The sequence below is a fragment of the Aspergillus lucknowensis genome, assembly GCF_044049455.1.
Source record: "Aspergillus lucknowensis strain CBS 449.75 chromosome Unknown BJX67scaffold_2, whole genome shotgun sequence".
Classification (NCBI taxonomy): domain Eukaryota; kingdom Fungi; phylum Ascomycota; class Eurotiomycetes; order Eurotiales; family Aspergillaceae; genus Aspergillus; species Aspergillus lucknowensis.
The window spans coordinates 948,128-974,165 of record NW_027263546.1 but is presented as its reverse complement, the minus strand read 5'-3'; the positions used below and the strand labels follow the sequence as shown (position 1 = coordinate 974,165).

The 26,038-nt window shown below is 52.6% G+C and overlaps 9 protein-coding genes across 9 annotated transcripts; 7 read left to right on the top strand and 2 right to left on the bottom strand.

The window, feature by feature from the left end:
* Positions 1 to 437: 437 nt before the first annotated feature.
* On the top strand, positions 438 to 2,185 carry BJX67DRAFT_341554 (SPFH domain-containing protein). The gene is made up of 2 exons (XM_071027907.1): positions 438 to 1,005; positions 1,084 to 2,185. Exons 1-2 carry the CDS (start codon positions 527 to 529, stop codon positions 1,853 to 1,855), a joined length of 1,251 nt encoding a protein of 416 aa, XP_070891098.1. The 5' UTR covers positions 438 to 526; the 3' UTR covers positions 1,856 to 2,185.
* Positions 2,186 to 2,279: 94 nt separating this feature from the next.
* On the top strand, positions 2,280 to 6,892 carry hir1 (putative histone transcription regulator Hir1). The gene is made up of 5 exons (XM_071027906.1): positions 2,280 to 2,587; positions 2,719 to 2,793; positions 2,935 to 3,156; positions 3,207 to 5,978; positions 6,052 to 6,892. The coding sequence occupies exons 1-5, from the start codon at positions 2,551 to 2,553 to the stop codon at positions 6,153 to 6,155; spliced, it is 3,210 nt and encodes a 1,069-aa protein (XP_070891097.1). The 5' UTR covers positions 2,280 to 2,550; the 3' UTR covers positions 6,156 to 6,892.
* Positions 6,881 to 9,591, top strand: BJX67DRAFT_341547 (FAD-dependent oxidoreductase). Its single transcript, XM_071027905.1, has 2 exons — positions 6,881 to 8,349; positions 8,406 to 9,591. The coding sequence occupies exons 1-2, from the start codon at positions 7,567 to 7,569 to the stop codon at positions 9,420 to 9,422; spliced, it is 1,800 nt and encodes a 599-aa protein (XP_070891096.1). The 5' UTR covers positions 6,881 to 7,566; the 3' UTR covers positions 9,423 to 9,591.
* Positions 9,592 to 9,944: 353 nt separating this feature from the next.
* BJX67DRAFT_369514 (P-loop containing nucleoside triphosphate hydrolase protein) lies at positions 9,945 to 12,500 on the top strand (the record flags this gene model as incomplete). The annotated part of the gene is made up of 6 exons (XM_071030770.1): positions 9,945 to 10,019; positions 10,170 to 10,727; positions 10,945 to 11,491; position 11,728; positions 11,846 to 11,986; positions 12,110 to 12,500. The coding sequence occupies 6 exons, from the start codon at positions 9,945 to 9,947 to the stop codon at positions 12,498 to 12,500; spliced, it is 1,713 nt and encodes a 570-aa protein (XP_070891095.1).
* BJX67DRAFT_99628 (RIC1 family protein) lies at positions 12,354 to 16,184 on the bottom strand. Its single transcript, XM_071035717.1, has 5 exons — positions 15,752 to 16,184; positions 14,305 to 15,699; positions 13,986 to 14,253; positions 13,462 to 13,937; positions 12,354 to 13,410 (listed from the first exon to the last, which is right to left on the bottom strand). Exons 1-5 carry the CDS (start codon positions 16,019 to 16,021, stop codon positions 12,640 to 12,642), a joined length of 3,180 nt encoding a protein of 1,059 aa, XP_070891094.1. The 5' UTR covers positions 16,022 to 16,184; the 3' UTR covers positions 12,354 to 12,639.
* A 137-nt stretch (positions 16,185 to 16,321) lies between these two features.
* Positions 16,322 to 17,692, top strand: BJX67DRAFT_99514 (putative Hsc70 cochaperone (SGT)). The gene is made up of 3 exons (XM_071035716.1): positions 16,322 to 16,407; positions 16,487 to 17,493; positions 17,560 to 17,692. Exons 1-3 carry the CDS (start codon positions 16,405 to 16,407, stop codon positions 17,606 to 17,608), a joined length of 1,059 nt encoding a protein of 352 aa, XP_070891093.1. The 5' UTR covers positions 16,322 to 16,404; the 3' UTR covers positions 17,609 to 17,692.
* Positions 17,693 to 18,316: 624 nt separating this feature from the next.
* Positions 18,317 to 19,857, bottom strand: tim44 (protein translocase subunit TIM44; the record flags this gene model as incomplete). The annotated part of the gene is made up of 2 exons (XM_071031989.1): positions 18,317 to 18,992; positions 19,058 to 19,857. 2 exons carry the CDS (start codon positions 19,855 to 19,857, stop codon positions 18,317 to 18,319), a joined length of 1,476 nt encoding a protein of 491 aa, XP_070891092.1.
* Positions 19,858 to 20,031: 174 nt separating this feature from the next.
* BJX67DRAFT_341535 (mitochondrial 37S ribosomal protein uS11m) lies at positions 20,032 to 21,291 on the top strand. The gene has a single exon (XM_071027904.1). It carries the CDS (start codon positions 20,364 to 20,366, stop codon positions 21,066 to 21,068), a length of 705 nt encoding a protein of 234 aa, XP_070891091.1. The 5' UTR covers positions 20,032 to 20,363; the 3' UTR covers positions 21,069 to 21,291.
* Positions 21,292 to 21,435: 144 nt separating this feature from the next.
* Positions 21,436 to 25,709, top strand: BJX67DRAFT_99478 (putative VPS9 domain protein). The gene is made up of 3 exons (XM_071035715.1): positions 21,436 to 21,745; positions 21,821 to 22,067; positions 22,122 to 25,709. Exons 1-3 carry the CDS (start codon positions 21,668 to 21,670, stop codon positions 25,697 to 25,699), a joined length of 3,903 nt encoding a protein of 1,300 aa, XP_070891090.1. The 5' UTR covers positions 21,436 to 21,667; the 3' UTR covers positions 25,700 to 25,709.
* The last annotated feature ends 329 nt before the right edge of the window (positions 25,710 to 26,038 follow it).

Sequence of the window (26,038 nt, the reverse complement as noted above, 5' to 3'; positions counted from 1 at the left end):
TTCCAGAAGCTACGCCTTGTTTCTAACATTTCTCGAGACTTCTAAATACGGTTCAATTGAAGTGGCGCACTATGGCTTTCTTCCGGCGTGACAGTGTGTCTATTTTATACTATATCCGCGTGGGATTTTTCTGCGGTCAGTAAACGACGACATGTGCATCGGGCACGCTTTGTTTGCACATCAGATGGTCCAATAGTCTGCGTTAAGAAAACCACAGTTTATCCAGGCGTATATGGAGTATCTCGGCTCAGGATAGGTACAATTTACTCTCTTTACATCTATTTGAAGCCGTACCTTTAGTACTCCTCACCTGCGCGTACTTTGCCTCATACTTGAGGCGGAATCGGAGCACGTTGCATTACGTAATTATCCTCTGCCTCAGGCCAGACAATATTGATCCAGTGACTGTCAGCTTCAATCAAGCCAGACCCCGAAGCAGAGCTTCTTTTCCAGCCCATCCAGTTTGAGTCTGGTCGACCCTTTCAGTTCCTTCTCAATCCCCTAATTCCAGCACCCTCTACCCACCATGGAAGTAGCCTCCAAGCAGCCCGTTCGGCTACTCCGATCCTCCACGCTCCACCACCCGCCCCGACTTCCGTCTTGCGCTCTCCCAACAACACAAATCACCCCCCGCCGAAGAAATGTCTCAACGACTGCACGACGGTCCGCCCCCGAATCCTCGCTTCTAAGCCTCGGCGCCGCCTCCTCGCCGTCCGGATCCCCACCCACGTACTTCAGCAATCGCCAGACGCTGCCCATGAACACGGTTGTGCGATTCGTTCCGCAGCAGACGGCATGGATCGTCGAGCGCATGGGCAAGTTTCACCGGATTCTGGAGCCCGGATTGGCGATTCTGGTTCCGTTTTTGGACCGCATTGCGTATGTAAAGAGCCTGAAGGAGTCAGCTATTGAGATTCCGAGTCAGAATGCGATTACGGCGGATAATGTTACGCTGGAGTTGGATGGGGTGCTTTATACAAGGGTTTTTGATGCTTATAAGGCTAGGTGAGAGATTTTCCTTCAGTTTCGCTCGTGGTCTTCAATAGTGACTGGGACATGTGCTGATGATTGGGTTTCAAACAGTTACGGCGTGGAGGACGCTGAATATGCAATCTCTCAACTTGCGCAGACGACGATGCGATCCGAGATCGGTCAGCTTACTCTGGACCATGTGCTGAAGGAGCGCGCCATGCTCAACACCAACATTACACAGGCTATCAACGAGGCTGCACAGGCTTGGGGTGTTGTATGTCTACGATATGAGATCAGGGATATCCATGCTCCGCAAGGGGTCGTTGAGGCCATGCACCGTCAGGTGACGGCTGAGCGATCCAAGCGAGCGGAGATTCTCGACTCTGAGGGTCAACGGCAGAGCGCGATTAATATTGCCGAAGGTCGCAAGCAGTCCGTTATCCTGGCTTCCGAGGCCGATAAGCTCGAGCGGATCAACCGTGCTGCTGGTGAAGCTAACGCGATCAAAGCAAAGGCAGAGGCGACTGCGAAGGCCATCGACATTGTGGCTCAGGCTATTGAGACCGGGCAATCGAATGCTCATGGCGCTATGAGTCTCAGCATTGCCGAGAAGTACGTTGAGGCGTTTTCGAAACTCGCTCGCGAGGGTACGGCTGTCGTTGTTCCCGGAAATATGGGAGATATTGGTGGCATGATCGCAAATGCTATGGCTGTGTACGGCAAAGTCAGCAGCACCCAGGCACGGAGTATTGCGGCAAAGACACTAGGAGTGCAGGATCCAGAGCAGACGACGGAGAAGGCTGAACCAGAGACCAAAGGCGACGTTGCTGAAAAGGTCCTGGAAGGGTTTGAGCAGACCCGTGAACACGAGAAGAAAATTTAAACTTGTCGGCGCTTCGAGCGATATTCCCCATACAGTTTTCTCGGCCCTCTTCACTGACGGCGACGGCGTCTCATCGTCTGTCATTACGCGCCCATCGTCTCTACTCAGCCGCTCATCCGTTCCGTTATTGTACGATTGTACCAGTTAGTCGACTACGTTTTTTTGGGTCTCAAAAAGTGCGTGGAGATATTCGCCGAGGGCAGCGCGGTTGAGGGATGGTATTCCGAGGATTGGATCTTGTATAGTAGCATAGATGGAGGGATGTATCCATGTACCAGTTCTCAATTATTCCACATTCAGCATTCAGAATGAGCTCCTCGTACCAATGCACCTGGGTCTACTCGGGATGTACCATTTTCTGGGCGGAAACGTAGCAAAAGCTCGGACCACGTCCCGCGCCGCTGGAAAGATCGCGACTTTTTGGACTTGGGCGCGCCCTCCGCTGGTCCTTTTTCCGTCCGCATTGCTCCCATCACCTCTGCCACCGCTATACACCCCCGCTACACTCGTCCTACTGCCTGGGTTTCGTCTCACTCCCGCGATCCGATGAACAGTTGACGTGGATATCTTGCCATGCCCGGATTACCCTCTCCCTTATCCACGTCAACTCGTCAGTGATCGAGCTCTACCGACCTGCTATCTCGAGACAAACTACTCCCAGGAGAGCGGGGCCACGCAGCAACAAGGTTGCGGCGATGCATATCATAAAGCCAGTCTGGCTCACACATGGAGGTATTCCATCTCCCTTTCTTTCATCTGTATCCCCCAATCCTACTCTTTCCATCCTAGCCATCTCGTCGTTTCGTCGCAAGGAACGTGTTGGCTAACCGTCTCTTCCTTTTCTCTTTTCGTCTTTATCCCAGGTGAGAGGAAAGCCTTCGAAGTTTACAGTTGCGATATATCCCCAGATGGAAGCCGCCTTGTGACGGCAGCAGGAGGTCAGTTTCGTCTTGCCCCCTTCCCTACACTCCTTCCTCCGCTACAAATGCGGAAGGGCAAAACCCAGGGGAGCGACTACAAAAGGAAAAAGGGTTCATAGCGAACGGCGATTGACGCATACATACTTTTTCTGCAATCAGATGGATACGTTCGGATATGGTCCACGGAGGCGATTTACGGAACGGAGGATGCTGCCGCTGCCAGCAAACCGAAGCAGCTGGCGTCAATGAGCAATCATTCGGGGACGATTCATACGGTTCGCTTCTCGCCGAATGGGAAATACCTCGCTTCCGGGGCGGATGATAAGATTGTTTGTATCTATACGTTGGATGCGAATCCGCCATCGCATGCTACGAGTTTCGGTAGGTTGAAGGGGAAGGAGAGATGAATGATTGATCTAACGGGTGTGTAGGATCGAACGAGGCGCCCCCGGTCGAGAATTGGCGCACGCTTCGGAGACTCATCGGACATGATAATGATGTTCAGGATTTGGGATGGTCGTACGATTCTTCAATATTGGTTTCTGTTGGCCTCGATTCTAAGGTGGTCGTTTGGTCGGGGCATACGTTCGAGAAACTCAAGACGCTTTCCATTCACCAGAGTCACGTCAAGGGAATTACGTTCGATCCGGCCAATAAGTACTTTGCTACGGCGAGCGACGACCGTACCGTTCGGGTCTTCCGTTTCACCTCTCCAGCGCCAAATTCTACAGCTCACGACCAAATGAATAACTTTGTCCTTGAACATACTATCACCGCCCCCTTCCAGAATTCTCCTCTGACGGCCTACTTCCGTCGGTGCTCTTGGTCTCCGGATGGTATGCACATTGCAGCTGCGAATGCGGTTAACGGTCCTGTGAGCTCCGTCGCCATTATTAACCGTGGATCATGGGATGGAGATATCAACCTTATCGGCCACGAAGCCCCTGTTGAAGTTTGTGCATTCTCTCCGCGACTGTATTCTCCGCAGCCGATCAAGCAACAGCCTGTGGACGGCCACGACCATGCGGCGCAAATCGCTGTCACAGTCATTGCCTGCGCCGGAGGAGATAAATCGCTGAGCGTGTGGATTACCAGTAACCCACGGCCAATCGTCGTTGCACAGGAGCTGGCAGCCAAGTCTATCTCCGACCTAGCATGGAGCCCCGACGGCAGTTGTCTTTATGCAACTGCACTCGATGGAACGATTCTGGCGGTTCGATTTGAGGATGGAGACCTTGGTTATGCTATGGAGCTAGATGAAAACGAAAAATCGCTTACAAAATTCGGTACGAATCGAAAGGGCGCTGGTATCGCAGAGACAACAGATGGTTTACTTCTTGAAGAAAAGAGCAAGGCCGGGGAACTTAAGGGCGTTGAGGGTCGGATGGGTGCTTTGATGGGCGATGGTCACGCAGGTGACGCTGTGGTCAATGGGAAGCCGACACCCTTGCCCTCGAACGGCGTGTCCCCGGCTGCTGCCCCATCTCCAGCAGCTGATACGCAAAAATCTCAACCCAATGGGACCGCGTCAACATCCGCACCTGAAGCCGAGAAGCCAGACCCTTACCAAGCGAAGCTAGAGAGGCTAAAACAGCGGCCCACATATACCAAGGAGGGAAAGAAACGTATTGCGCCTCTTTTGGTGTCAGGTGCTGGAGCGGCCGAATCCTCTCTCCCGCAAGCCCGGCTGATGGCTTCAGTGAGTAGCCAAGTTAAGGCCGATACGCCACAGTCTATCGTCGACCTCTCAAAGCCGTTCGACGGGCTGCCGAAAGGTGGACTCGCGGCATTACTCTTCGGGAACAAGAGGAAGCTCGCGCAATTAGAAGATGACGAAGATGGAAATGTCGAGAAGCGCGTGGCCTTAGCGAGTCAGAACGGGGCAACACCTATTCTTACAAACTCGACGGATGGCCTCCTCCCAGCACAACTCCAGAATCCTCCTACAGGCCAGCTACCAACACCAGAGTTTATTCGGCCTGCAGTGACTAACCCTTGTATGGCCATGAGCCAGTTACGATTAGCTGTACCGAAAGTTCGCAGTCACATTCTACGCGCTATCGACTCGACAGGGAAGCCTACAGAGCCTCCCAGTGCCTCGGGAGAATCGGGCAAATCTCGGGTAGATGTCGTCTTTGAAGCTCGCAACCCATCGGGTGCAAGTTTGACCGGGCGAGCTGTTGACCGTGAACCCGTGCGACTTACCCTATTCCGCGGTGAGCAACCGCTATGGCAGGATTTCCTCCCCAGGACTGTTCTCCTCGTCACAGGGAACCAAAGCATGTGGGCGGCCGCTTGTGAAGAGGGATCCGTATACATCTGGACTCCCGCCGGCCGCCGGCTGGTCAGCGCTCTTGTCCTCGAAGCCCAGCCCGTGATTCTCGAATGCAATGGGCCTTGGATTCTCTGCATTTCTGCCGTAGGGATGTGCTACGTCTGGAACGTCGAGCACCTCTCCTCCCCGCACCCTCCAATATCTCTGCAACCGGTCCTAGACGCTGCAGTCCACACCTTAGGCGCCCATCCCTCCGCCGCCCCTTCCGTCACCAATGCCCGTATCAACTCCGAAGGCCGCGTCATCGTTGCCCTCTCCAACGGCGAAGGCTACGCCTACTCACCCTCCCTATATACCTGGCAAAGACTCTCCGAACCCTGGTGGGCGGTCGGCAGCCAATACTGGAACACGACCGACGCTCCTGTCGGGAACCTCCAGTCCGCCTCGGACGCGCATCAAGACGCAGACGCCAAAACTGCCGTTTCGGCCGGCATAATCCCCTTCCTAGAACGCAACACGACAAACGAAACCCTCCTCCGCGGCCGCGCCTACTTCCTCCAACGACTTATCAAGGTCCTCCTCTCGCGAGAGGGATACGAAAGTTTCGAATCAAGCGTATCAATCGCGCACCTCGAGAACCGACTGGCCGCTGCGCTCTCCCTCGGCGCGAAAGAGGAATTCCGTCTCTACGTGTCTATGTACGCGAAGCGCATCGGAGCCGAGGGGTTAAAGTTGAAGGTTGAGGAACTTCTCAAAGGTCTCTTGGGCGGTTTGTTTGAGGAAGACGACGGGAATAACGATTCCATAACCACCGCGTCCGCCGCTAAAAACGCCAAGGAACACCTTGATCGGAACTGGAAGGAGAGTTCGGAGACGCTCTGTGGCTGGCCACGGGAGGTTCTGCTGAAGGAGGTTATCTTGGCACTTGGTAAGACACCTGACCCCGCTTCCCTCACCTCTACTTTAGCCAGTGGTTGATTTAATCTTCCTCCCCTCACCAGGCAAACACCGAGACCTCCAGCGCGTGACGGTCCCCTATGCAAAGCTGCTCGGGGTAGTGGACAACGAACCCAACACAGGCGGAGGTGATGCGATGGAGATATAACACAGCCGAATCCTTCCTCTAGTTCTTCGTCTTCTTATCCTCGAATATCTCTTACTTTTTTAAATCAGGCGTTGACGGTACGGCGTGATAATCGAGGACTGGGCTACACTTCGCTAGGCGGTTTTGTTCTCTAGGCATGTTTATGCGCACCACACTCTTCCTTCTTATTTTGCTGGGGAATCGGATGTGGATGCGGTGTATACTATGGATTTATTCCTTTCCTTCCTTGATTATTGACCATACAACACATGGTGAGATCTAGAATGGATTTTCCCAATCATCTCTCGACATGTGCTCTTTCAACTCTCTTGTAATGTTTTGAGAGATATTTGCATGGCGACTCAAGGAGCCTGGGACAAATCTCTCACCCTGCTCCACATATTTCACGCATCCGGGAGTTCAGGGGTTCCGCACCCCTTCCGTGAGTGGAAAGCCGTCTTCTACGCCCGGTTCGGGCAATGTATTATTGACAGCGGCTGAGCGTCAAGAATCCTCCTCATCCGAGGGCCCCCGAGTTGGCTTGGCCGTTTGAATGTTCTCCCTGCCGAGCCGAAACCGATACAGATGATTAGGCACCCGCAAAATCGCACTCAATGACCTGATCAAGAAGTCGGTGGTTGCTTCCCAAATGGTATCCTCCTTCCGGGGTTCCAAACCCTTCAGCCTCGATATTATGTCACCCGAAAACAGACTACACAGTTGCCTACGAGAAACGGAAGAACGAAGGGGGGGGCGGGCCACCCTTGTTCGTGCACAGCCTGTCAAGTAATCTCCGAATTGACAGGAACGATCCAATGATGGGAAATTCCGGGGCTGCATTCGTGATGACTCTTCTGTACCGGTCTGACTCATGGGGCGCCATGGAGATGGCTGTGAGAGTCTGAGGAATGCTGTGCTGTAAGTCCAGAGTACAGACGAAGCGAGGACAGAGTGGGCGAATGACCGCGAGCCGATCGACGGGGTCAGTGGGAAGAGCCAAAAGGCTGGGGCTGAAGGACTTTCTTTCTGGAGGTTCCAGGCTTCCTGTCCATGAGGTCAACAATGTGGGGGGCTGAAGGAGATCATCATTTGAAAGTGTTCACGCGAAGCCCAAACGGGCCATTCATTGCGATCACGTGATGTTTCTTCTTGCGCGAATACGAGCTTCTCGATGTGGGCTTTTGAATTTGGCATCAGCCATGAAGGCTTGGCCTGTTCTGGAGAGTTTACTCCGTTATTTGGAGAGCTGGAGTGTTGATAGAGCTCAAAATCCGTGGAAATTATTCGCTCACTCGTGTCTCCCGATTCAGACAGGCAACTTGGGAGGGCTGAGCATCCCAAGTGGCGTATATAAAGGTGCTTCGTATTGCCGTCGGACATTCCAACATGACCAGGCTCATTCCTCGGTCCAAAGTCTGAAAAATTCGATACAATGAGATCATTTCTCCTCACATTATTTCTTACGTCGTTGGCGTCTTCCCATCCGCAGCACTCGGACTGCCGCTGCAGGCCCCATCAGAGCTGCTGGCCGTCCCCAAAAGAGTGGAATGCCTTGAACAGTTCAGTTGACGGCAGATTATTCGCTGTGAGACCTCTGGCAGACGTGTGTCATAACGGAGGGGCAGAGAGCGAAGCCTGCCAGTCTGTCCAGGCTCTGTGGTCCAATTCGACATGGAGAGCGGCGGAGCCCGGCGCAGTTCAGTGGGTGAACTGGGAAGCATGGCCTGAGCGCGGCGAATCCTGCTTTATCGAGACTCCTTTTGATCAGCCTTGCGAGCAAGGTCGGATTTCGTTATACTCGACGATCGCTACCTCCCCTGCCGATATCCAGAAGAGTGTACGGTTTGCGAAGAAGTATAATCTCCGTCTGACCATCAAGAACTCCGGCCACTGTTTCCTCGGCCGGTCGACTGCCCCAGAATCATTGCAGATTCTCACCAACGGTATGAAGGATATCGCATTCGTTGATGATTTCACGCCGGAAGGAGGACCAAAGGGCCGAAGCGAAGGTCCCGCTGTCACTATTGGGGCTGGAGTCGCACTGCAGGAGCTGTATGCTGCGCTCGGAGAGAAAGGTAAAATCGCTGTCGCCGGTTCATCCCACACTGTTGGCGCCACAGGTGGATATATCCAGGGTGGTGGCCATTCTTTCTTGGGCCCGTGGAAGGGAATGGCGTCTGATAATGCGCTTCAGTTCACCGTCGTTACTGCAGATGTAAGTGAGATTATTTATACCTTGAGCGCCGAATCCTGTCTCACGTATATCCGCAGGGAGACTTGGTCGTTGCCAACGAGTATGAGAACTCCGACCTTTTCTGGGCCTTACGCGGCGGCGGCGGCGGCACCTTTGGTGTAGTCGTGGATGTGACGCTTCGGACATTTGATGAAGCCCCCCTCGTCCTTGCCGCTCTCAATATTTCCACCCCGGTGGGAGACCCACGATTTTGGGACGCCTTGACTGAATTCCACGCGCATTTGCCCACGGTCAGCGACGCTGGAGGCGCTGGTTATTACTTCATCACCCCCAATAATTTCTTGCCCGACAGGAACATGACGGTGTCGGGAGTTGCGAGTTTGCTCCTGTTCCCAAACCAGACGGACACCGAAAAGATAAATCAGGTTTTTGCTCCGTTGCTGAAGAAGCTGAATGAGACCTCAGCTGTCACAACTGAGTACATGTCATATTCTCTTCCTGACATCCATACTCTCGTCTCGACTGTGCTAATCCCTGGTGATGCGGATGTCACCGCCGGTATTGCTTTGATTGGCTCCCGATTGTACTCTAGGGAACTGTTTGCCTCCAAGAACGGACCGTCAAAGCTAACCTCTGCTCTACGAAAGATCCGAGCCAACCTTGGTGACGTTTACACAGGTCATCTTGTGGCGGGAGGCGCCGTCGCCCAGAATGGGAAAATCATCGACAGCGCCCTCCTCCCAGCTTGGAGGGAAACTCTCGTCCACCTCACCATGTCCCGTGGTTGGGGTCCAGACACATCACTGATCGAACAGGAAGTGATCAGGCACAATCTGACGGATGTGGACGTACAAATTCTTCGTTCTGTAGAGGGTTCGGACAGAATGGGTGCGTATCTCAACGAGGCGAACGCGTACGAAAAGGACTTCCAGTCATCTTTCTGGGGAGACAACTATGACCGGCTGTACGCGATCAAACAGAAATGGGATCCCACGGGCCTTTTCATCACACGAAGTGGTGTTGGCAGCGAAGACTGGGATGCGGAGGGGCTCTGCCGGGCTAAGCATGGCTACCCAAGCCCATGTCAGTTCTAGCGGATTGTCTGATCTGGGGATGTGTGAGGGTTGTTTGAGAGGACACAGGTGAGAGCCCACGGGCCTGGAGCTTGGTATCCTTATTGGGAACGATCATGTGACATTAATATGCGTCTGTCATGTGGGCGGTGAAGTACTTGGATGACCGAAAATACATGTAAAGAAAACACCAAATATTTTCAAATCATCGTCGAGGTCCATTTGTTTCGGGTTCCAGATTGTTCAATCGAAGTGTCTGCCTTCCCTTTTAACCATCCCCTACCCTCTCCTGTGCGTCTAATTGCGCGCCTCTCGTTCCTTGCACCCTCTGCCCACTTTTCGGTGGGTGCCGCCACGACGTCTCTCTCCGTTCTGCTCCATACGACCCAATCCGCAGCTGGTCCTGCGCTGGTATCGCGTGTTCTGCAGCCCTTGAGCAGCTCCTCTTCTTCTGCCCCGCCTCTCCTCTGTGCTTTCTCATCTCCTCTCGTCCTCCCTCTTGAATCTCGCCGTTTTTATTCCAGCAAGAAGAAGAAGTCCAAAATGCCTCCCAAAAAGTCCGTCGTCCAAGAAAAAGTCCTCCTGGGTCGTCCCGGAAACAACCTGAAAAGTGGTATCGTATGTGAGCAGCTACCCCACCAGCTATTTTATTTTTTCTTCTGCCGCTCCCAGCCTCCTTCTTTTCTCCCTATATCAACCCTGTTGACCTGCGGGCGTTAATCTCACCTCTCACATTCGGATAATGATTATGTCCTAATTTTGTGCCAGGTCGGTCTTGCCAACGTCGGCAAGTCCACACTCTTCCAGGCTATCACCAAGTCTGGCCTTGGTAATCCCGCCAACTTCCCATATGCCACAATTGACCCTGAGGAGGCGAAGGTCATCGTTCCCGATGAGCGATTTGACTGGCTCTGTGGGCAGTATAAACCCAAGTCGCAAGTTCCCGCCAACTTGACGATCTACGATATTGCCGGTCTGACTCGCGGAGCCTCAACTGGTGCTGGTCTGGGCAATGCTTTCTTGTCTCACATTCGTGCCGTCGACGCGATCTTCCAGGTCGTTCGATGTTTTGACGACGCGGAAATTATCCACGTTGAGGGTGATGTCGATCCCGTCCGCGATCTAGTCATCATTAGCGAGGAGTTACGGATCAAGGATATCGAGTTCGTCGAGAAGGCTCTCGAAGGCTTGGCGAAGCAGACAAGGCGCGGTGGGCAGTCTCTGGAGATGAAGAAGCTGCGCGAGGAAGAGGCTACCGTTGCAAAGGTTCTCGAGTTCCTGAAGACTGGCAAGGATATCAGACATGGTGACTGGAACCCTAAAGAGGTATGTTCTATTTTTTTCCTTCTATAATTTCTGGCTTCAACCTTGTTGTGTGATGAATAAGAGCATTGCTCGAAATAACCCAGCTCGTCGAATGCCTCGTTTTAAAACTCACGTAGAGGTCATCATGAGAGCAATTTCCTATCTGAAACTTGTTTATATTTCGCTGTTGATTATATCTACGCCTTGTGAATTTCGGGAATACTGACCCACAAGATAGGTTGAAGTGATCAATCCTCTCTTCCTCCTCACAGCGAAGCCCGTCGTGTATTTGGTCAACCTTAGTGAAAAGGATTACATCCGCCAAAAGAACAAGTACATTCCTAAGTTGATGGAATGGATCAAGACCAACTCGCCTGGAGACTCTATCCTTCCCATCTCAGCGTCCTTTGAGGAGCGTCTGACCCAGTTCGAAACGGAAGCCGAAGCTCTGGAAGAGTGTAAGAAGCTGAACACTCGGTCCGGCCTGCCCAAGGCCATTCTTCAAATGCGACAGGCTCTCAACTTGGCCAGTTTCTTTACCACTGGTGCCGACGAAGTCCGTCAGTGGACCATCCGTAAGGGCACCAAGGCTCCAGCCGCCGCCGGTGTTATCCATACGGATTTCGAAAAGACTTTCATTCAGGCTATTGTGTATAACTACAACACACTCAAGGAGTATGGCGATGAAGCTGCGGTCAAGGCCGCAGGAAAGGTCATGACCAAGGGCAAGGATTATGTTGTGGAGGACGGAGATATTCTCCTGATCAAGGCGGGAGCTGCCCGGGGTTAGATCATTGGGTCATAAAATATAGGACATAAAACGAATAATTTACTCCCGCCACAAGCACATGAACTGTTTCGTCTACGCCTTCGAGCAACTTAAAGCAACTCTCTAAGAGCCCCATCCAAGTATGTCATAGAAAATTTACGCACGTGACGGCATTCCCCGCGATCTCATCGCATCACTGCGCCGAAGAAGGAACTAATAGCCACATAACATCAGACACCATGTTCAAGAAAGAGTAAGTGCGCTTCAACCCAGCCCTTACAACGCCCATAGTTTACCTACCCTTCGTTTGGAAAAAAAAAAAAAAAGGCCCGCGAAGTAAGAGACTTACGCTGACAAAACGCCCTACCAGTATCCCACCGAGCAACCGCTCAAAAGTCAAGTCCTCCGTCCAGCGCGCCCTCCGCCAAAAACTCGTAGACGCGCACCCGTTATGCGAACGATACATCGACGAGATCCTCCCAAAAAAGGCCCAGCTGGATGCTGTCAAACTGTACACCCTCCCTCGCTCCATGCTACTTTCCCTCTGCCACTCAACCCCGCCTTCCAATCCCCTTTGAGGAGCAATGCCCATTCCATCGCTAACTTAAGAATTTGTTTCTTTGGCCGGGTATAGCCCTGAGAAAACAACGCTCTACACAATCGACTCCAACCCCATCTTCTATCAACCCCAGGATGGCCCCCCAATCCCGCACCTGAAACTCCTCCATGCCTTCCCGCAGATGCTACCGAGTATCCAGATCGACCGGGGCGCGATCCGATTCGTGCTGTCCGGGGCGACACTGATGGCGCCTGGATTGACGAGTCCCGGCGGACAGTTACCGGATTCCGAGAACGCGCTGGAGAAGGGAACTGTTGTTGCTGTGAGGGCCGAGGGGAAGCAGGAGATATGTATGGTGGGGACGTTGAAGGTGGGTACGGAGGAGATTAAGAGTAAAGGGAAGGGGGTTGTTATCGATGATGGGCATTATTTGGGAGATGGGCTGTGGAAAATGCATTTGGACTGAGGTGTCGATTTGACGGTTACTTGGTCTTTTTATATCAGAGACATATCCAAGCATCTAGCTGCTCGCTAGCTTTATTGGGAATGAACTAATCCAAAAGTATTGGCTAGGCCTATAGACAGAAAGTATTGGTTCTGTCGGACTAGGTAGTCGGGTTAGTAGTGTTCCCGTCGCTGCTGTTGACTGACGGGCTTGATCTACCGGGGCTGCCGTGAGGTGAGATCGAGGGTGCCGCGGATTGCGAAGACCACGATGGAGACCGTAGTTCTAGGCCTAGCCCCTTCAAGTTGGGCCCTGACCCATTGGCTTTAGAGTAACCGTTGTGTCGCAAACCAGCACGCGACACGGCGCGGCGAAGCATCTCTCCGGATCCGTCGAGGGCAACCAGAAACCTGGCTAGCTGTGCACAAAGCTCCCAGTCGCTCTTTTGAGATGCCAACATCATCAACCGGACAACATAATCTTCAACCGGAGCGCCATGACACTCTGCCTCGTCCTCGAAGGCTTGGAGCACGAGGAGGTAGCCTACGGCAGTTTTGAGGGAGTTTAGTTTGAGGGCTTGTTCGAAAAGATCTTTGGGCTGCGGAAGGTAGGTGAAAAGTGTGCGCCATGACCGGAGTTCTGTTTTGCGAGTGCATTGGACAACAACGTCTAGATATACACTGGGGGGAAGTGATGCCTGAAGGAAGGAGATAACGGAGGGAAGAAGAGGGTCGTGTTTCGGGGTCTGATCATCGAATTTGCTATCCCGCTCCACGTTATCAACTTCTTCGTCTAAGACGTGGTGGAGGAGAATTTCAAGGGCGTGTGGGAAGTACGAGAGGTGCGAGAAGTGTTGACATAGCGAGTGAGCCGCTGGGATGTCGCCTTGAACTAAGCTGTGCTGGAGGAAGTATGGGAGGAAAAGATGCGTCTGCCAAGTTATTAGCAATGTCTATGGCTTGCGGAGGCCGGGGATGTTTACCCGAATGGCGAACTTGAGCACTGCAAATGTGACATCGCGCCGTTGTATTGTTTCCGGTTCCACGCCCAGGACAATTCCTTTGTTCAAGAGAACCGATAAGGGGTAGAAATCTAGAGGCACTCGAATCGGTTTGGGCACATCTTCCTGCTGTAAGACGTCTTGGACATCACCCCAAGCCGTAAGGTCATTTCCGCAGAATGTCCATAGGGAATCCCGCAGGGAGAGGTTGCTGTGGTACTTGTTGAGGGCTAACTCGGCCGCCGGGCTTGGTGGAAGCGATTCCTCGACAGGTGAAGCGAAGTTGAAGGACAGCTGATCCCGCATCAAGATATAATACTCGACATCATGGGATATAACGCGCATGTCGTATTTCAGTTCTCCAGTATCCGAAATAGATGGCTGAAGGAGAACCAGGTTCCCGTCTACTAGAAGAAGAACAGATGCCACTTTGACATCATGAGATGGATCGCCATTGCCTGCAGGGGTCAGTGTGAGGATTCATGGGAATACATTGTTAGACTCACGCAATTGGTCCTCAGGTAGAACCCAGCTGATGGATCGGACACGGGTAGGAGCTCGTACAATCCCGTTGAAGGCAATCTGGCCGACGGGGACAAGTGTAATCCGAGGTTGCGTGGAGTTGATTATATAGTGGTATAGGATGTTATCGTAGGTATAGACGAGGAGAGAATCTTCACCAGAAGGCCCGATGAAGACAACTGGCGACGGTAGATATTCTATGTGTAGTATTGAATGGTTGTTCAGTGGTAGTTCACGCGAGAATATGCATAGCTACCTTGAGTTAGCTTTTCCTAATTCACACGTCTTGTTCTAAGTACTAACCTCGTAAGATCCGTCACGATCAATGGCCGCGATCAGTATATGGCCGTACCAGCACATCCCACCCCGGACAGTGAAGGAGTTTTCAATCTTGGAGTCTTCAAATACCTTCCAGCGACCACTGTTCACGCTGTAGTGCGCAAGGCCCCGTTTTCCTGCGATAGCAACGTATCTGCCATCCTGAGACACGGAACTGGAGCGAATGGGCCACTGGGAGTGGAGATAGTCAGGTGGGTATTGTGCGTGGTGCCATAACGAGTCTTTACCGGAGATCGTTATAAGATCAGGGAGGTCATGCCCGCGGTAAATTATTACTTCTGTTCCTGTTTGCAATAAGCCTCGGGCGAGATTTGCGGACGAAAAGCAGCCAGTCAGCGCGCTTCGAGCCGTTTCAAGAATCCACAGGCGCCTGTCATCTCGCCCCGCCAGAATGATGTCCGAGCCTCCGCCTATCCAACAGCCATGCGAGACTCCTGTTAACCAGTCCTCGCCGTTGGACTGCGCAAGGGAGCGATCGACCGAGAAACTGTTGCCGCCTGGTTTGCCAAAGACGCTCCACGTCATCCAACCATGTTCGTAGCCAGCAAAAAGGCAGTACCCGTCCGGCGAGTAGCACATGAACGTCAAATCACCTGTAGTATTCGGCGAAGCAGGAGGCTGAAGCGTATGTGATAGAGGAACATTTCCTAGGTAGTCTTTGGCCGTGTAAACAAGAACGTCACCGTTGGCGCAGCTCACAGTGAGCAACGAGAACCGAGCATTAACCGTAACCTTGAGAGCATTTTCACCGCAATTCGTTGGAGTATGAAAGCAGTGCCCGTTGAAGAGTCTCTTCGGGGTTTCGGACTCTGGTTGCCTTTCGGAGACACGTTGAACGGCGTATGCGCGGCCCTCATTGGTCACCCAGACCAGAAGGTTGATCGCACGGTCATACACCATATCAGTAATGGAGGTCCGTTTTGACACCCCGAGTACACGACTTAAAAGCTCTGATGTTGTCTGGGCCCCGTGTTCGTCTGGTGTCCATCTAATGCACTGAATAGCGGCTGGCTTCACCGTCGCTACCACGAGCTCATTGTCCAAAGCTAGAGCTTTCACGATTCCGGACTCTATCTTAATCGCCATCCGGAAACGTATACTTATATCACGTATGCTGCTAGAGTCCTCCTCGGCCGAAAGGCGAGCGAGTTGTTGACGGCGCGAGGAATTGCTCTGATCATACTGCTGCTGATAAACGCGCGAGTTGGAGTCTGTGGCAATGGTGTAGGTGAGAAGGTACCCTTTGAGGGTTTGTACAACGAGAATCGTCGCATCAGGACGCATGAAGAGAGCAAGGTTGGCCCCGTAGGTTTCGAGCGATGTCGACGACCGAGAAATGGCGGCAACGACTGCAGTGGGCTTGAACTAGTCAGTCTGCGTACGGGTTGGAGGCCCATCAATCTTCACGTACCCGAGTTTGCCAGATAGATATGGAAGAGTTGGTGATGGCCGCAAACATATGGCCACCTCGAGAGACACAGAGTCCTTTGATTGCCTCTTCCGCCCACTGCGAGCAGTCCGAGACAGGTATCTGTTGGCGCCCATTGTTTTGATTCAGAGGCTGGCTTTGCTCCGCAAAATCCTCCTCACGATCTGTGGCACCTCCATCTTCCGATTGAAAAGCTGGGATGCCGGGGCCATTGATTGCGTAGACCCTAGGAACCCCGTTTGGCCAGTACATGGCTTTCGAGATGCGGGACAGTTGCGGAGAAAAGGGTCGTTAAATCAGGTCATTTTCGGTCGACCCCAGAGACGTTAGACCGCCGGAAGTAAATAGATTAAAATTCCGGAGCGGCCGGTCATGCTTATCCAAGATGTCCCTCGACTGATACTGAAGCTGTGCTGGGGAAGTCGCTGGCAGCTCTCTCCGCGCTGGACAGCCCGATTTGGGGGTCCCGGGCCTAGCAATCACGTGGGAGGGTGCAAACAATGCAAAAGAGAAGGCTCCAGACCCAAGTCCAGGTGTGAGAAAGATCCCCGCATCAAAGGTCCGCCCCCCAGTGCTTCTTGCCAGGTATCCCAGAAATTCCCACGTCCTGACAGATCCCTTTGCTGGCTTCTAATATGGTACACAATGCCTGCTACGTACTCCACTTTGCATTTCAAGTCCCTGAGAGCTAACTGATTTTCCTTTTCAATTGTATAGGCCCCCACAGAGTCAAAGAAGCGCCTAGCGCTTGCAATCATCGATTTCCTCAACACTAGCGTGAAAGACGGCACACTTACAGCGGACGATGCAGAGTCGGTTGAGATTGCCCAGTCATGTATTGCGGATACGTTCAAGGTTGACCCGTCTAACGAGGCCGCGATGAAGGAGGCTCTAGGTGGGCAGTCGCTCGCCAGTATCTACAGCGTTTACGAAAAGCTCCGGAACAAACCCTCCGCCCCGGGCCCTTCCAGCGCACCGCCCACGGCGGGGGAGAAGAAACCTCAAGCTGGCTCTCCAACCCCAGAGTCCGATAAATTGAAGTCAGAGGGCAATGCCGCCATGGCACGCAAGGAGCACAATGTTGCTATCGGCCTCTACACTAAGGCTCTGGCCATCGCCCCCGCTAACCCCATCTACCTTTCGAACCGTGCTGCTGCGTATTCCGCGACTGGGCAGCCCGAAAAGGCAGCGGAGGATGCGGAGCTCGCGACCTCCGTTGACCCCAAGTATTCCAAGGCTTGGAGCCGACTGGGTCTCGCTCGTTTCGATATGGCCGACTACCACGGAGCGAAGGAAGCTTATGAGAAGGGTATTGAAGCTGAGGGTAATGGCGGAAGCGAGGCAATGAAGAGGGGCCTGGAGACCTCTAAGAAGAAGATCGAGGAGGCGAGTCGCGGTTCCGAACCGCCCGCGGACTCCGTCGACGATGCACCGGGTGGTTCCCGTGGTGGTTCCGGTGGCATGCCTGACCTCTCGTCTTTGGCTAGTATGCTCGGTGGAGGTGGTGGAGGTGGTAGAGGCGGTGGTGGTGGCATGCCGGATCTCGCGTCCATGATGAATAACCCTATGTTCGCGAGCATGGCTCAAAACCTGATGAGTAACCCCGAGATGCTTAACAATCTGATGAGCAACCCTCAGCTGCGACAAATGGCCGAGAACTTTGGTCGTGGAGGCGGGATGCCAGACATGGCAAGCTTAATGAGCGACCCAAGCATTGCTGAAATGTGAGTCCCGTCGAGTGACAGATATTCCTGAGATGTCATGTCTGCTAACCCACGTTACTATTACAGGGCCCGGAATTTCATGGGTGGTGGTGCCGGACGTGGTGGGCCGCAATAACCGCTAGTTCTCTGTCCACTATCAATCGTTCTTTTTCATGCTTCAGGCGCCTGAAAGTTGTCCTTGGAAATTACTTTGACACATATCTATATTCTAGTCTTCAGAACCATATAGACGCCCATAATCTCTGACCATGTAATGGTTTCAAAGATAATCTACGAACTGCCCTACAGAATGGACCGTATCGAATGTTTTATTTTCATTTGATACCTTGGAATCATGCACGGTGGATAGAAAGAAGGTAGAATCAAGAAATAAGAACACGCTGGGCTACGGCCCTGATGCAAGAGAAATGACCAGAAGAGCGGAGGGTGATGATCAAGTGAGACAACGAGAAGAACGCCATGCGCCATCAGTAACCAAAGAAGGAGTGACCTTTGAATGCGTATAATGGGTTCCTTGGGTCATCGTGTCCAGCAAACCGTCACAGGGAACCACATGCTCCCAGGCCCAAATTCCGAGATGATAAGTACATGTCCTTTGGAAAACGATCGAGAAGGGGAAGTATCCATAGTTATAGTTACTAAAATATCATAGCACGAAGCGCCAGCCACCTGGCCTCTATTCAAGGTAGTTAATATTGTACAGTCGGATATATCAGGGGTTCGGGAATGGAGAACGTTGCGGTAAATAAAGGCAGTGTCACCATAGGTCGACGGATCTGAGTAAAAACGTGCGTGATGGGCGAGGGAGAGCGATCGGAAGGGCTTAAATGTAATCACGAGCGGCCTTCTGTAGTTCAATCAACCGCCAACCCCGTGTCTCGGGGTTGTTCACATCCTCAGGAATTCTGGTCAACCCGATGGCATAAGTGACGAGTTGTACCTTGTCCTCCATTCCAGCGGCTAGCTCGTTTGTCTTGGTGTTTCTGTAGACATGGACTTCTTGCGTACGGCACGTAACCACGAACACTGGAATATCGCCAGGATCCAGCATGCGAGCGTGCGAGACGTCCACGCCACGAATATCGAGGATACGACCATCTGATTTCAGACCAGCTGTGGTGTATTGCTGCGCAAGGGCAGCGTATACGTGGAATTGCGCGTCTGAAAGCCAGAGCTTCAGGGTTTCAACATCTCCCTTGACGTAGGCATCAAGGACCTCAGGAAGAATGTATTCCCGCATCTCCCGCAAAAATGATTCCATCTGAAAGTTGGGATCCATTTCTCGAAATTTTTTGACCACCATGGCTGTTTCGTTTTCGGCGAAAAAGCCTGCAACCCGGTCTGAGATACTGCGCGCCGTACTAATAAGAGGGTTTTCTGACTCATTATAGGTTTCCTTTAGGCTGAAGAGCTTTTGCATCATGGGGTTGGAATCTTTGAAGTCGCGCCACGATTCTTTCCAAGCTGAGTCCTTGTGCAGGGTTACGTTCGTTCCGGCACTAAAAGAAGGAGTACGACGTTAGAACAGAAAAGAGGACGTATTCTCGGGGGAACGAAAGCATACTTTGGATCTTCAACCATGGGTTCAGTCTTGCGGCCGCCAGCCCTGGCTTCGGCCTCCTCACGTAATTGCCGCTGTCGCCGGCGCTCCTCCTTCTCAATCCAGCCTCCATAGCGCGAGCTGCTGCCATCATCGATTGCCTGCTTTACCCCTCCGACAGCCGATTTGTAGGCCTCCGTCTCTCGCACAGGGCGGGTTGCTTTCTCGAGTCCCGATGTAGTCACATTAACGCCCTTCCTAAGCCCTTTGACGACTGGGGTATTCCACGTCCATACGGCGCTTTTCCCAAGGGCCCGGCCTGTCGTTTTAATCGCAGACGAAGTCCGTGTTGTGGCGGCTCCATGAGCAGCTTCATAGGCAGCACGGGCACGCTTAATATTTTCGTTCTCGGTAAATTGATGTGCTGAAGATGCAAGCGCCTTGGTTGACTCATTCCATTCTTTGGACGCTTTGAACTCTTGTTGAAGAGTATCTCGGAAGACTTGCCACGGAGACTTGTCTCCATGGGGAGGCGGGGGAGGTGCGTCCTCCTTTTTCTCCTCTGATTTGCCCTCGTCCTTGGATTCCTTGGATTCTTCATTCTTCTCCTGATTAGGATCTTCGGACTTCTTTTCACTCTGCTGTTCCTGTTTCTGCTGTAAGCGAGGGCTGCCGGTATGGAAGGATCGAGGTTGGTGTAGGGAGGCGTATGGGGAAAGAAGGCGGGAGACGGGAGAGCTGGCGCTTTCTCTCGACAAAGAAATCCTGTATAAAGGAAACCCGATCAGTGATCGTTGTAAAGCGACGGCATTTCCACCTGTCATTCTCAGAGGCGACGTTTGAGATCGCAAGGCGGCCACCCGCACGGTGGCCGACATCCGGGTAGCTGCGATCATGCTATGTCAACGAATATCAAGGTTGCGATCGATGCTTCAGTTTAAAATAATGTACAACGAGAGAGAAAGCCCCAAAGGCAGGGAAATGCGTCGACGATGACAGTTGAAAGGCAAGGCAACGGCAACGGCTGCGACGAAAGGAAAAAAAAGTCGAGCCGCAAACGCCAAGAATGAAATCGAAAATTCGGCCTCTCCTTCCCGCCGCCTTCACGTTTCCCGAACCATTGCCGCGACATTATTTCACGCCGATCTATCTTGCGATTATTCGTCTTTGGGGGATTTTTGGTTCTTTCTTTCGTGAAGGCTTTCGTGAAGCTCACCCTTGTCCGTGTTCGGTTTGCTTGGGAGCCGCGGACACCCTCTTGGTGTCCATACCTTCCTGAGCTTCTGCCCATCCCTTCAGCGGTCCTCGTCGCCGATATCCCCAGGTCGAGATGAACAACACATTTGCGTCTGCGTTAGCGCGAGCTTTGCCATCCATTGGCCGTCAATGCCAACCCAGAGCGTCCCTTCTCCGTCAGACGAGGGTTTTCTCTTCGACATCACACAACTTGACTAACGACCCGGAGAGGCGCGAATTGGCGAGCCAACTTCCGGGCGGGCGACCAGATGGACCTGCGGAAGAAAACTCGTCACTTTCCGCAATTACGAGGTTAATGCGCGGGGACAAGCGCCCCATGGATAAGCGCCCCGTGAGCTCTGACTATGCGAGGGTGGCCGAGAGTCTAGAGACCAATATGCTCAGACGGCCCTACGCCGACTATTCCCCTCCGCACCACCTCCACGTCTACTCCCATAAGCACAATACCGTCTTGACTCTCACACGGCCAAATGGCAATCCGCTGCTATCGATGGGCTGTGGGCACCTCGGTTTCCGCAAGTCTAAGCGGTCAGGCTATGATGCCGCTTTCCAATTGACGTCGCATGTGTTCGGTCAGATCCAGGAAAGGGGACTCTTGATGGATATTCAGAGCCTTGAGATTGTCCTTCGTGGCTTTGGCCAGGGGCGAGAGGCGTTTACCAAAGTGCTATTGGGTAATGAGGGAAGGAACATTCGAGGGTTGGTAAGCAAGGTAACGGATTCGACCAGGCTAAAGTTTGGAGGAACAAGGAGCCCGAGGGTTCGCAGGCTCGGTTGATTCGTCTTTCTACTTTGTACACACAGCCCCTTTTGAGCTCGGAGAGGAGGGTGCTGGTGTAGTTGGAGTCCTGGTGTGGTTTGCATGGTAGTTATACTTGTGTCCGTGCATGTATATTATTTCATCTTTCTCCGATTAAAGACTTAGGGATGCCATTGCCATTCTATCAATATGGGGTATCATCCTGCGGCTGTCTAAACCAAACAATATTTAAAATAACAAACTTTCCTATGACTTCTTTGCATCTTCTGCCTGTCTCAAGGCAGGTTCAGACCATTCTTTCCAAATCCGGTATAGCGCGGAGAGCTCCCAGGCTGCCTGAAAGCTGTTGGCTGAAACCCATCTTGCTCTTCGTCTCTGCCGTTTTCGAGCAGCTAATGGTGGCATTTATTCTCGGACGGTACTTGCTTTTGCTTATGACACACACCCATTAGCCGCCGATCGCCCGTCGTGTTCGCTCATTGTTCGCGCTGCTTGCGGGGGGATGCGCCTGCCTCCCTGCGTCGATCGAGCGGCGAACGTCCTTTTTGCGACCTTGACTGAGGCGGCTTCATGAATGCTGGATTTCGTCTCACGGGCCGCCGTCCAGGACCGCTTGGATGCACCCTCTAAATCCCTTGCTCCGGGCCTTTTTTCGGAGCACTGTGCCGGGGCAGTGTGTGCCAATTGAGAACCATGTATGGAGCCCCTCTTGAATCTTTGAGCCGCTGAAAGATGCCAATGGAGGCCTAATTACTGAACACTGTCACTAGGTTCTGCTCGTTCCCGTGAGCGACTCCTTAATTGGTTCGCGCGATCGCGAATCGTCCTTGTTCTACTCCGACCTTGTCGTCTCTGAAGAGTTCCTAGGCAGTCATACTTTGCGGATACCGTCCTCGGGTGGACTAGGGGGTAAAGATGATGCAGGGGTTCGAGATGGCAGAGGCAAGGCGAGACAGGTGACGACGGTTAATGGGAGGACTGTGATCATTAGGGACAATTCGGTATACAGTAATAAGGGTGAGGGCATCTATGGTCGATCGTTTGAATGCTGTGCACTGAACAAGACACTAGGTTTTAAGTCGCTGAGCCAGGCGCAGTTGTTGTCCGACGCACTGTACTACGCCCCGAACAGCGACTCGCAGCCATGGCTCATATACTTCATCTCGAGGCCCTTAATTGGCTCGTTCGAGCCCGGTCGAGTCACTCCTGCCGTGATTCCTGGATTGGTTCCTAAACTCGACGCGCCGCAGGGCAGCGCTAAGTCCGGCGAACCACCGGGTGATTCTGTCTCATCGATTCCGAAAAAGGAAATTCGCACGTTTGGAGAGCTTCTCGCTCATTTTCCAATGATCGCAAGACAAATGCAGGCAGGGCTGGAGAGACTTTTTAGGGAATTCGGAAAAGAACTTGGCAAACCGCTACCCCCACCACCGTCATCGCGGTCACCAATGGAGGACGGCGGCAGTGGACACGCTCGAGTTCGCGACGAATCACTTCTCGACGAGGCCGGTTCAATTCGCAGTTCATCATCACGTCGCAGTCGAGGTCTACCTTTCAACTCCGACGAATACTTCGAAGACGACGAAGATTTGATGAGGCGCAGCTTGGAGACGGCTGTCACCGCCGCAATCGACCTATTTCGACTTGTTGATCAACAACAGTTGTCTCTCCTTGGAGCGACTACCGACTTGACGGGGCCTGTGGTCGAGCGGTTCATTGAGCGCTACGTCGCTGAGCAAGTCCATGAGACTCTACTCTTCCCTCGACTATGCAGCTTCCGCGAACAAGAAGATGCAGAGCTAGATTCAAGAATCCGCCAATTGGAATATGTCGACATCTCCCAGGTTGGCCTTGCCGTGGAGGGTGGCCGAGAAGGGAAGCGTGAACTTCTACTGCGACTCAGTAACGCCGTGGATCAGTTTCGAAAGATTCTAGACGGAAAATGCCCCCATGATATGCTCAACACTCTTTTGGAGACTGTAAAGATCTTGTCATACCCGGGTGAATATGATAAAAGCGACGAAAAACACTCAGCTTCTGTGACGGTGAACGCCGATATTCTGGTATCATTGCTTCTTATCGTGGTGATTAGGTCTCAGGTGAAGCACCTGCAAGCGCGATTGTTGTATATGCAGCATTTCATCTACATTGATGATGTCGATAGTGGGGAGATGGGATACGCCCTGAGCACTTTTGAAGCTGTCCTTGCTTATCTGATGGCTGATCCTGCGGGACTCCGAAGAGCTAGTATCCGGAATAAACGGTTGTGGAATGCAACGAAATCCGGACGTGTGGCCGATATGAAAGCTATCTTAGAACCGGATGGCGACCACGAATCACTCTACGACGGCCAGTGTGATACCACCGATCCCAAGAGCCAGCCAATGGACGAAGCGCGGCCCAACCGACAAGCCTTGAGGACCCCTCCGCTGTTTGGAAGCCTAGAATATGTGGACGAAGAGCAAAGGCAAAGGAGAATATCATCAGAAGTGCCTCCCCTCGCTCATGTATTTCCATTCCAGACATGGGAGAGCCCCTTTCCGCCACCCGAGATGAAGCGTCCTATAAAGAAAGTATCGATGGACGTTTGTAGCCTCTCAGAGTCATCCGGGATCTCGCTACTTTCGCGGACAACGACTATGGACTCGGTGAATGCCACAATTGAAGGGGATAGCTCAATTGAGACCCTAGCCAAAACCCAGGATCCTCAGGGTGATTCAATATTGATGATGGCAGTTGAAAGTGGCCATCCCGAGGCTCTGAAATATCTGCTTAGCCTAAATGAGTACTACTCGGTGACTGATATTCTCGGCGATACAAACACTGATGGGACAACCCTGTTTAGCGCCGCCGTTCAGCTTGCTCAAGCTAAAATCGTCGACATCTTGATCAATTACCTGTTGGGGGCGGCCGACGAAGATGCGCTGACTGCTTACTTTCGAAAGGCTGATGAACGAGGACGGACCGTTGCTCACTACCTATTCAGCACGCCCTCAGTGATGCGAATTCTCGGAAGCCTCCTTCCTTGGCGTCAACGTGATAAGCATGGACAGACTCCGCTTTTCGCTCTCTGTAGGTCGTACGACCATCCCGACTACAAGGCAATGGTAAACGAGGCACTTACAGTCGCCCAAGAGTCCCAGCAGGATGGTAAACCGCTGCGTCTTGACGACCATGTCGACTCGAAAGGCAATACCCTGTTACACATTGTCAGCGATCCTGATATTACCATTAGGATCCTCAGGGAAAGTGACTGTGACCCGAACGCGACAAATGATAAACATTTCACGCCCCTCATGATGGCCAGCAAATACGGCCGCGTTGACCAAGTGCGAATACTCTTTTCTGATTCCAGAGTTGATCTGCATGTTAAGGAAGCCCGAGGGTTGACTGCGGTTGAACTAGCGAAAGATGATGAAGTTCGCAACCGCATCGATGATTTGATCCTTCTCTCCAACTCGCCATCATCTCACGATGAGACCTCAGGCCGTGTCACAACAGTTGTTCGTTCGTTTTTCGTCGAGGATGCAACCGTACGCTTGGTCCTCAAGTCTGGCGCCCCAAGCCCTCCAGTGAATGGACAGGAAATGCCTGCGAATACCAAGATGTACACCGTCACTACCTGTCGTCGAACATTCTCCGATTTCGAGACGCTAGCCGAATGCCTCACGCTTGAGCATCCTGCTTCTTACATGCCATCTCTCTCAGACTTTCGCAGCCCGTTCCAGATCCATTCAAAGCCCTCTCGTGCCGTCCTCCACAACATGCAGGAAAGACTAGACAAATTTCTGAAGATCCTACTCTCGCATCCCACGTTCGCCACACACGAGCTACTATGGGAATTCATCCTCGTTCCCGAGCTCCAGCCCCAAATGATGACGGATAGATCCCACCGAAAAGCCCAAGTCCTCTCCGAGTCCATCGTCGAGGAGCAGGCGCCTATAACACCAGACGGCATCCGCGAAGCGGAGCAATTCATTTCCCACGCTCAAGACATGGTCCGCGTAACGTACACGCAAACACGCACCCTCCTCCGACGTGGCCACGCCCTGCAAAACGCAACCTCAGACGTCGCTGACGCTGTATCCCTCTGCTCCTCAGCCGTATCAACACTTGGAAATCCCACAAATGCTCTCCCCCAGTCTCACATTGACGCATTCACCCGCTATGCCGCAGCCCTCTCAACATCCTCCTCAGACTCCTCTCCACTCCTCCAATTCCTCGCAACCCTCACCTCAATCGACACCACCACATCCGCAATTCTAGCCTCCCTATCCCGCCCGCTCTCACTAATGTCTTCTCTCAACTCCGCATCTCGAAATCTCTCCCGCTCCCGGACAGCCCTATCTTCCTCCTCCCTGCCCCGCAAATTCAACCTCAATTTCCCCGGCCTCGAGGAATCCCGCCTCCGCTCCATCCGAGACCTCAATCAAAAGGTCACGGACTCGGAGTCACGAGTCGCCCGCCTGTCCCGTGAATTATCATGGAATAAAGACGTCGTCGTAGGCGAACTAGCGGGGTGGACTTCGTGGCGGGAAGCGGTCGGGCGCGAGGCAATCCGTACATACGTTAGGAGCACACTTGTGCGGGAGCGAGAGCGAAGAAAGCGGCTCGAGCGGTGTTTGCGGGGTGTGCGAGAGGTTGGTTAGACATGAAACATGAGACATGCTTATCTTATTTCAACTAGGCGTGTGTATAGATAGACCCTTCGTGGCCAGTGTAGACTTATGGAACACCTCGCTACATTGCTCTTATTGTAATATTTTCCTCGTCTCTTCTTGACGAATGCATGCCTTCTCCCTGCTCTATCCTGGCCATTGTCAATGAGCACTGTGATGATAGTGATGGTATGGGAAATACAAAGTATCTTGTCTGATCCATCATCCGCCAACCTTAATGCTCTCATGATGTACAAACGGGACTCGCAGAACTACAAGAGTAAAGCTTTAATGTGAGGAGGTTTGTTCCTGGACCTGCCCCTTCTAAAT

Coding starts and splice junctions, on each gene's coding strand:
- BJX67DRAFT_341554 (XM_071027907.1), top strand. CDS start 527: ATGGAAGTAGCCTCCAAGCAGCCCGTTCGGCTACTCCGATCCTCCACG. Junction 1,006..1,083: donor TTTGATGCTTATAAGGCTAG/GTGAGAGATTTT, acceptor GGTTTCAAACAG/TTACGGCGTGGAGGACGCTG.
- hir1 (XM_071027906.1), top strand. CDS start 2,551: ATGCATATCATAAAGCCAGTCTGGCTCACACATGGAG. Junction 2,588..2,718: donor AGTCTGGCTCACACATGGAG/GTATTCCATCTC, acceptor TCTTTATCCCAG/GTGAGAGGAAAGCCTTCGAA. Junction 5,979..6,051: donor GGAGGTTATCTTGGCACTTG/GTAAGACACCTG, acceptor TCCCCTCACCAG/GCAAACACCGAGACCTCCAG.
- BJX67DRAFT_341547 (XM_071027905.1), top strand. CDS start 7,567: ATGAGATCATTTCTCCTCACATTATTTCTTACGTCGTTGGCGTCTTCC. Junction 8,350..8,405: donor TCACCGTCGTTACTGCAGAT/GTAAGTGAGATT, acceptor GTATATCCGCAG/GGAGACTTGGTCGTTGCCAA.
- BJX67DRAFT_99628 (XM_071035717.1), bottom strand. CDS start 16,021: ATGTACTGGCCAAACGGGGTTCCTAGGGTCTACGCAATCAATGGCCCC. Junction 15,700..15,751: donor TATCTATCTGGCAAACTCGG/GTACGTGAAGAT, acceptor GACTAGTTCAAG/CCCACTGCAGTCGTTGCCGC. Junction 14,254..14,304: donor ATCGTGACGGATCTTACGAG/GTTAGTACTTAG, acceptor AACTCAAGGTAG/CTATGCATATTCTCGCGTGA.
- BJX67DRAFT_99514 (XM_071035716.1), top strand. Junction 17,494..17,559: donor GACCCAAGCATTGCTGAAAT/GTGAGTCCCGTC, acceptor TTACTATTACAG/GGCCCGGAATTTCATGGGTG.
- BJX67DRAFT_341535 (XM_071027904.1), top strand. CDS start 20,364: ATGAACAACACATTTGCGTCTGCGTTAGCGCGAGCTTTGCCATCCATT.
- BJX67DRAFT_99478 (XM_071035715.1), top strand. CDS start 21,668: ATGCACCCTCTAAATCCCTTGCTCCGGGCCTTTTTTCGGAGCACTGTG. Junction 21,746..21,820: donor GTGTGCCAATTGAGAACCAT/GTATGGAGCCCC, acceptor CACTGTCACTAG/GTTCTGCTCGTTCCCGTGAG. Junction 22,068..22,121: donor TTCGGTATACAGTAATAAGG/GTGAGGGCATCT, acceptor ACAAGACACTAG/GTTTTAAGTCGCTGAGCCAG.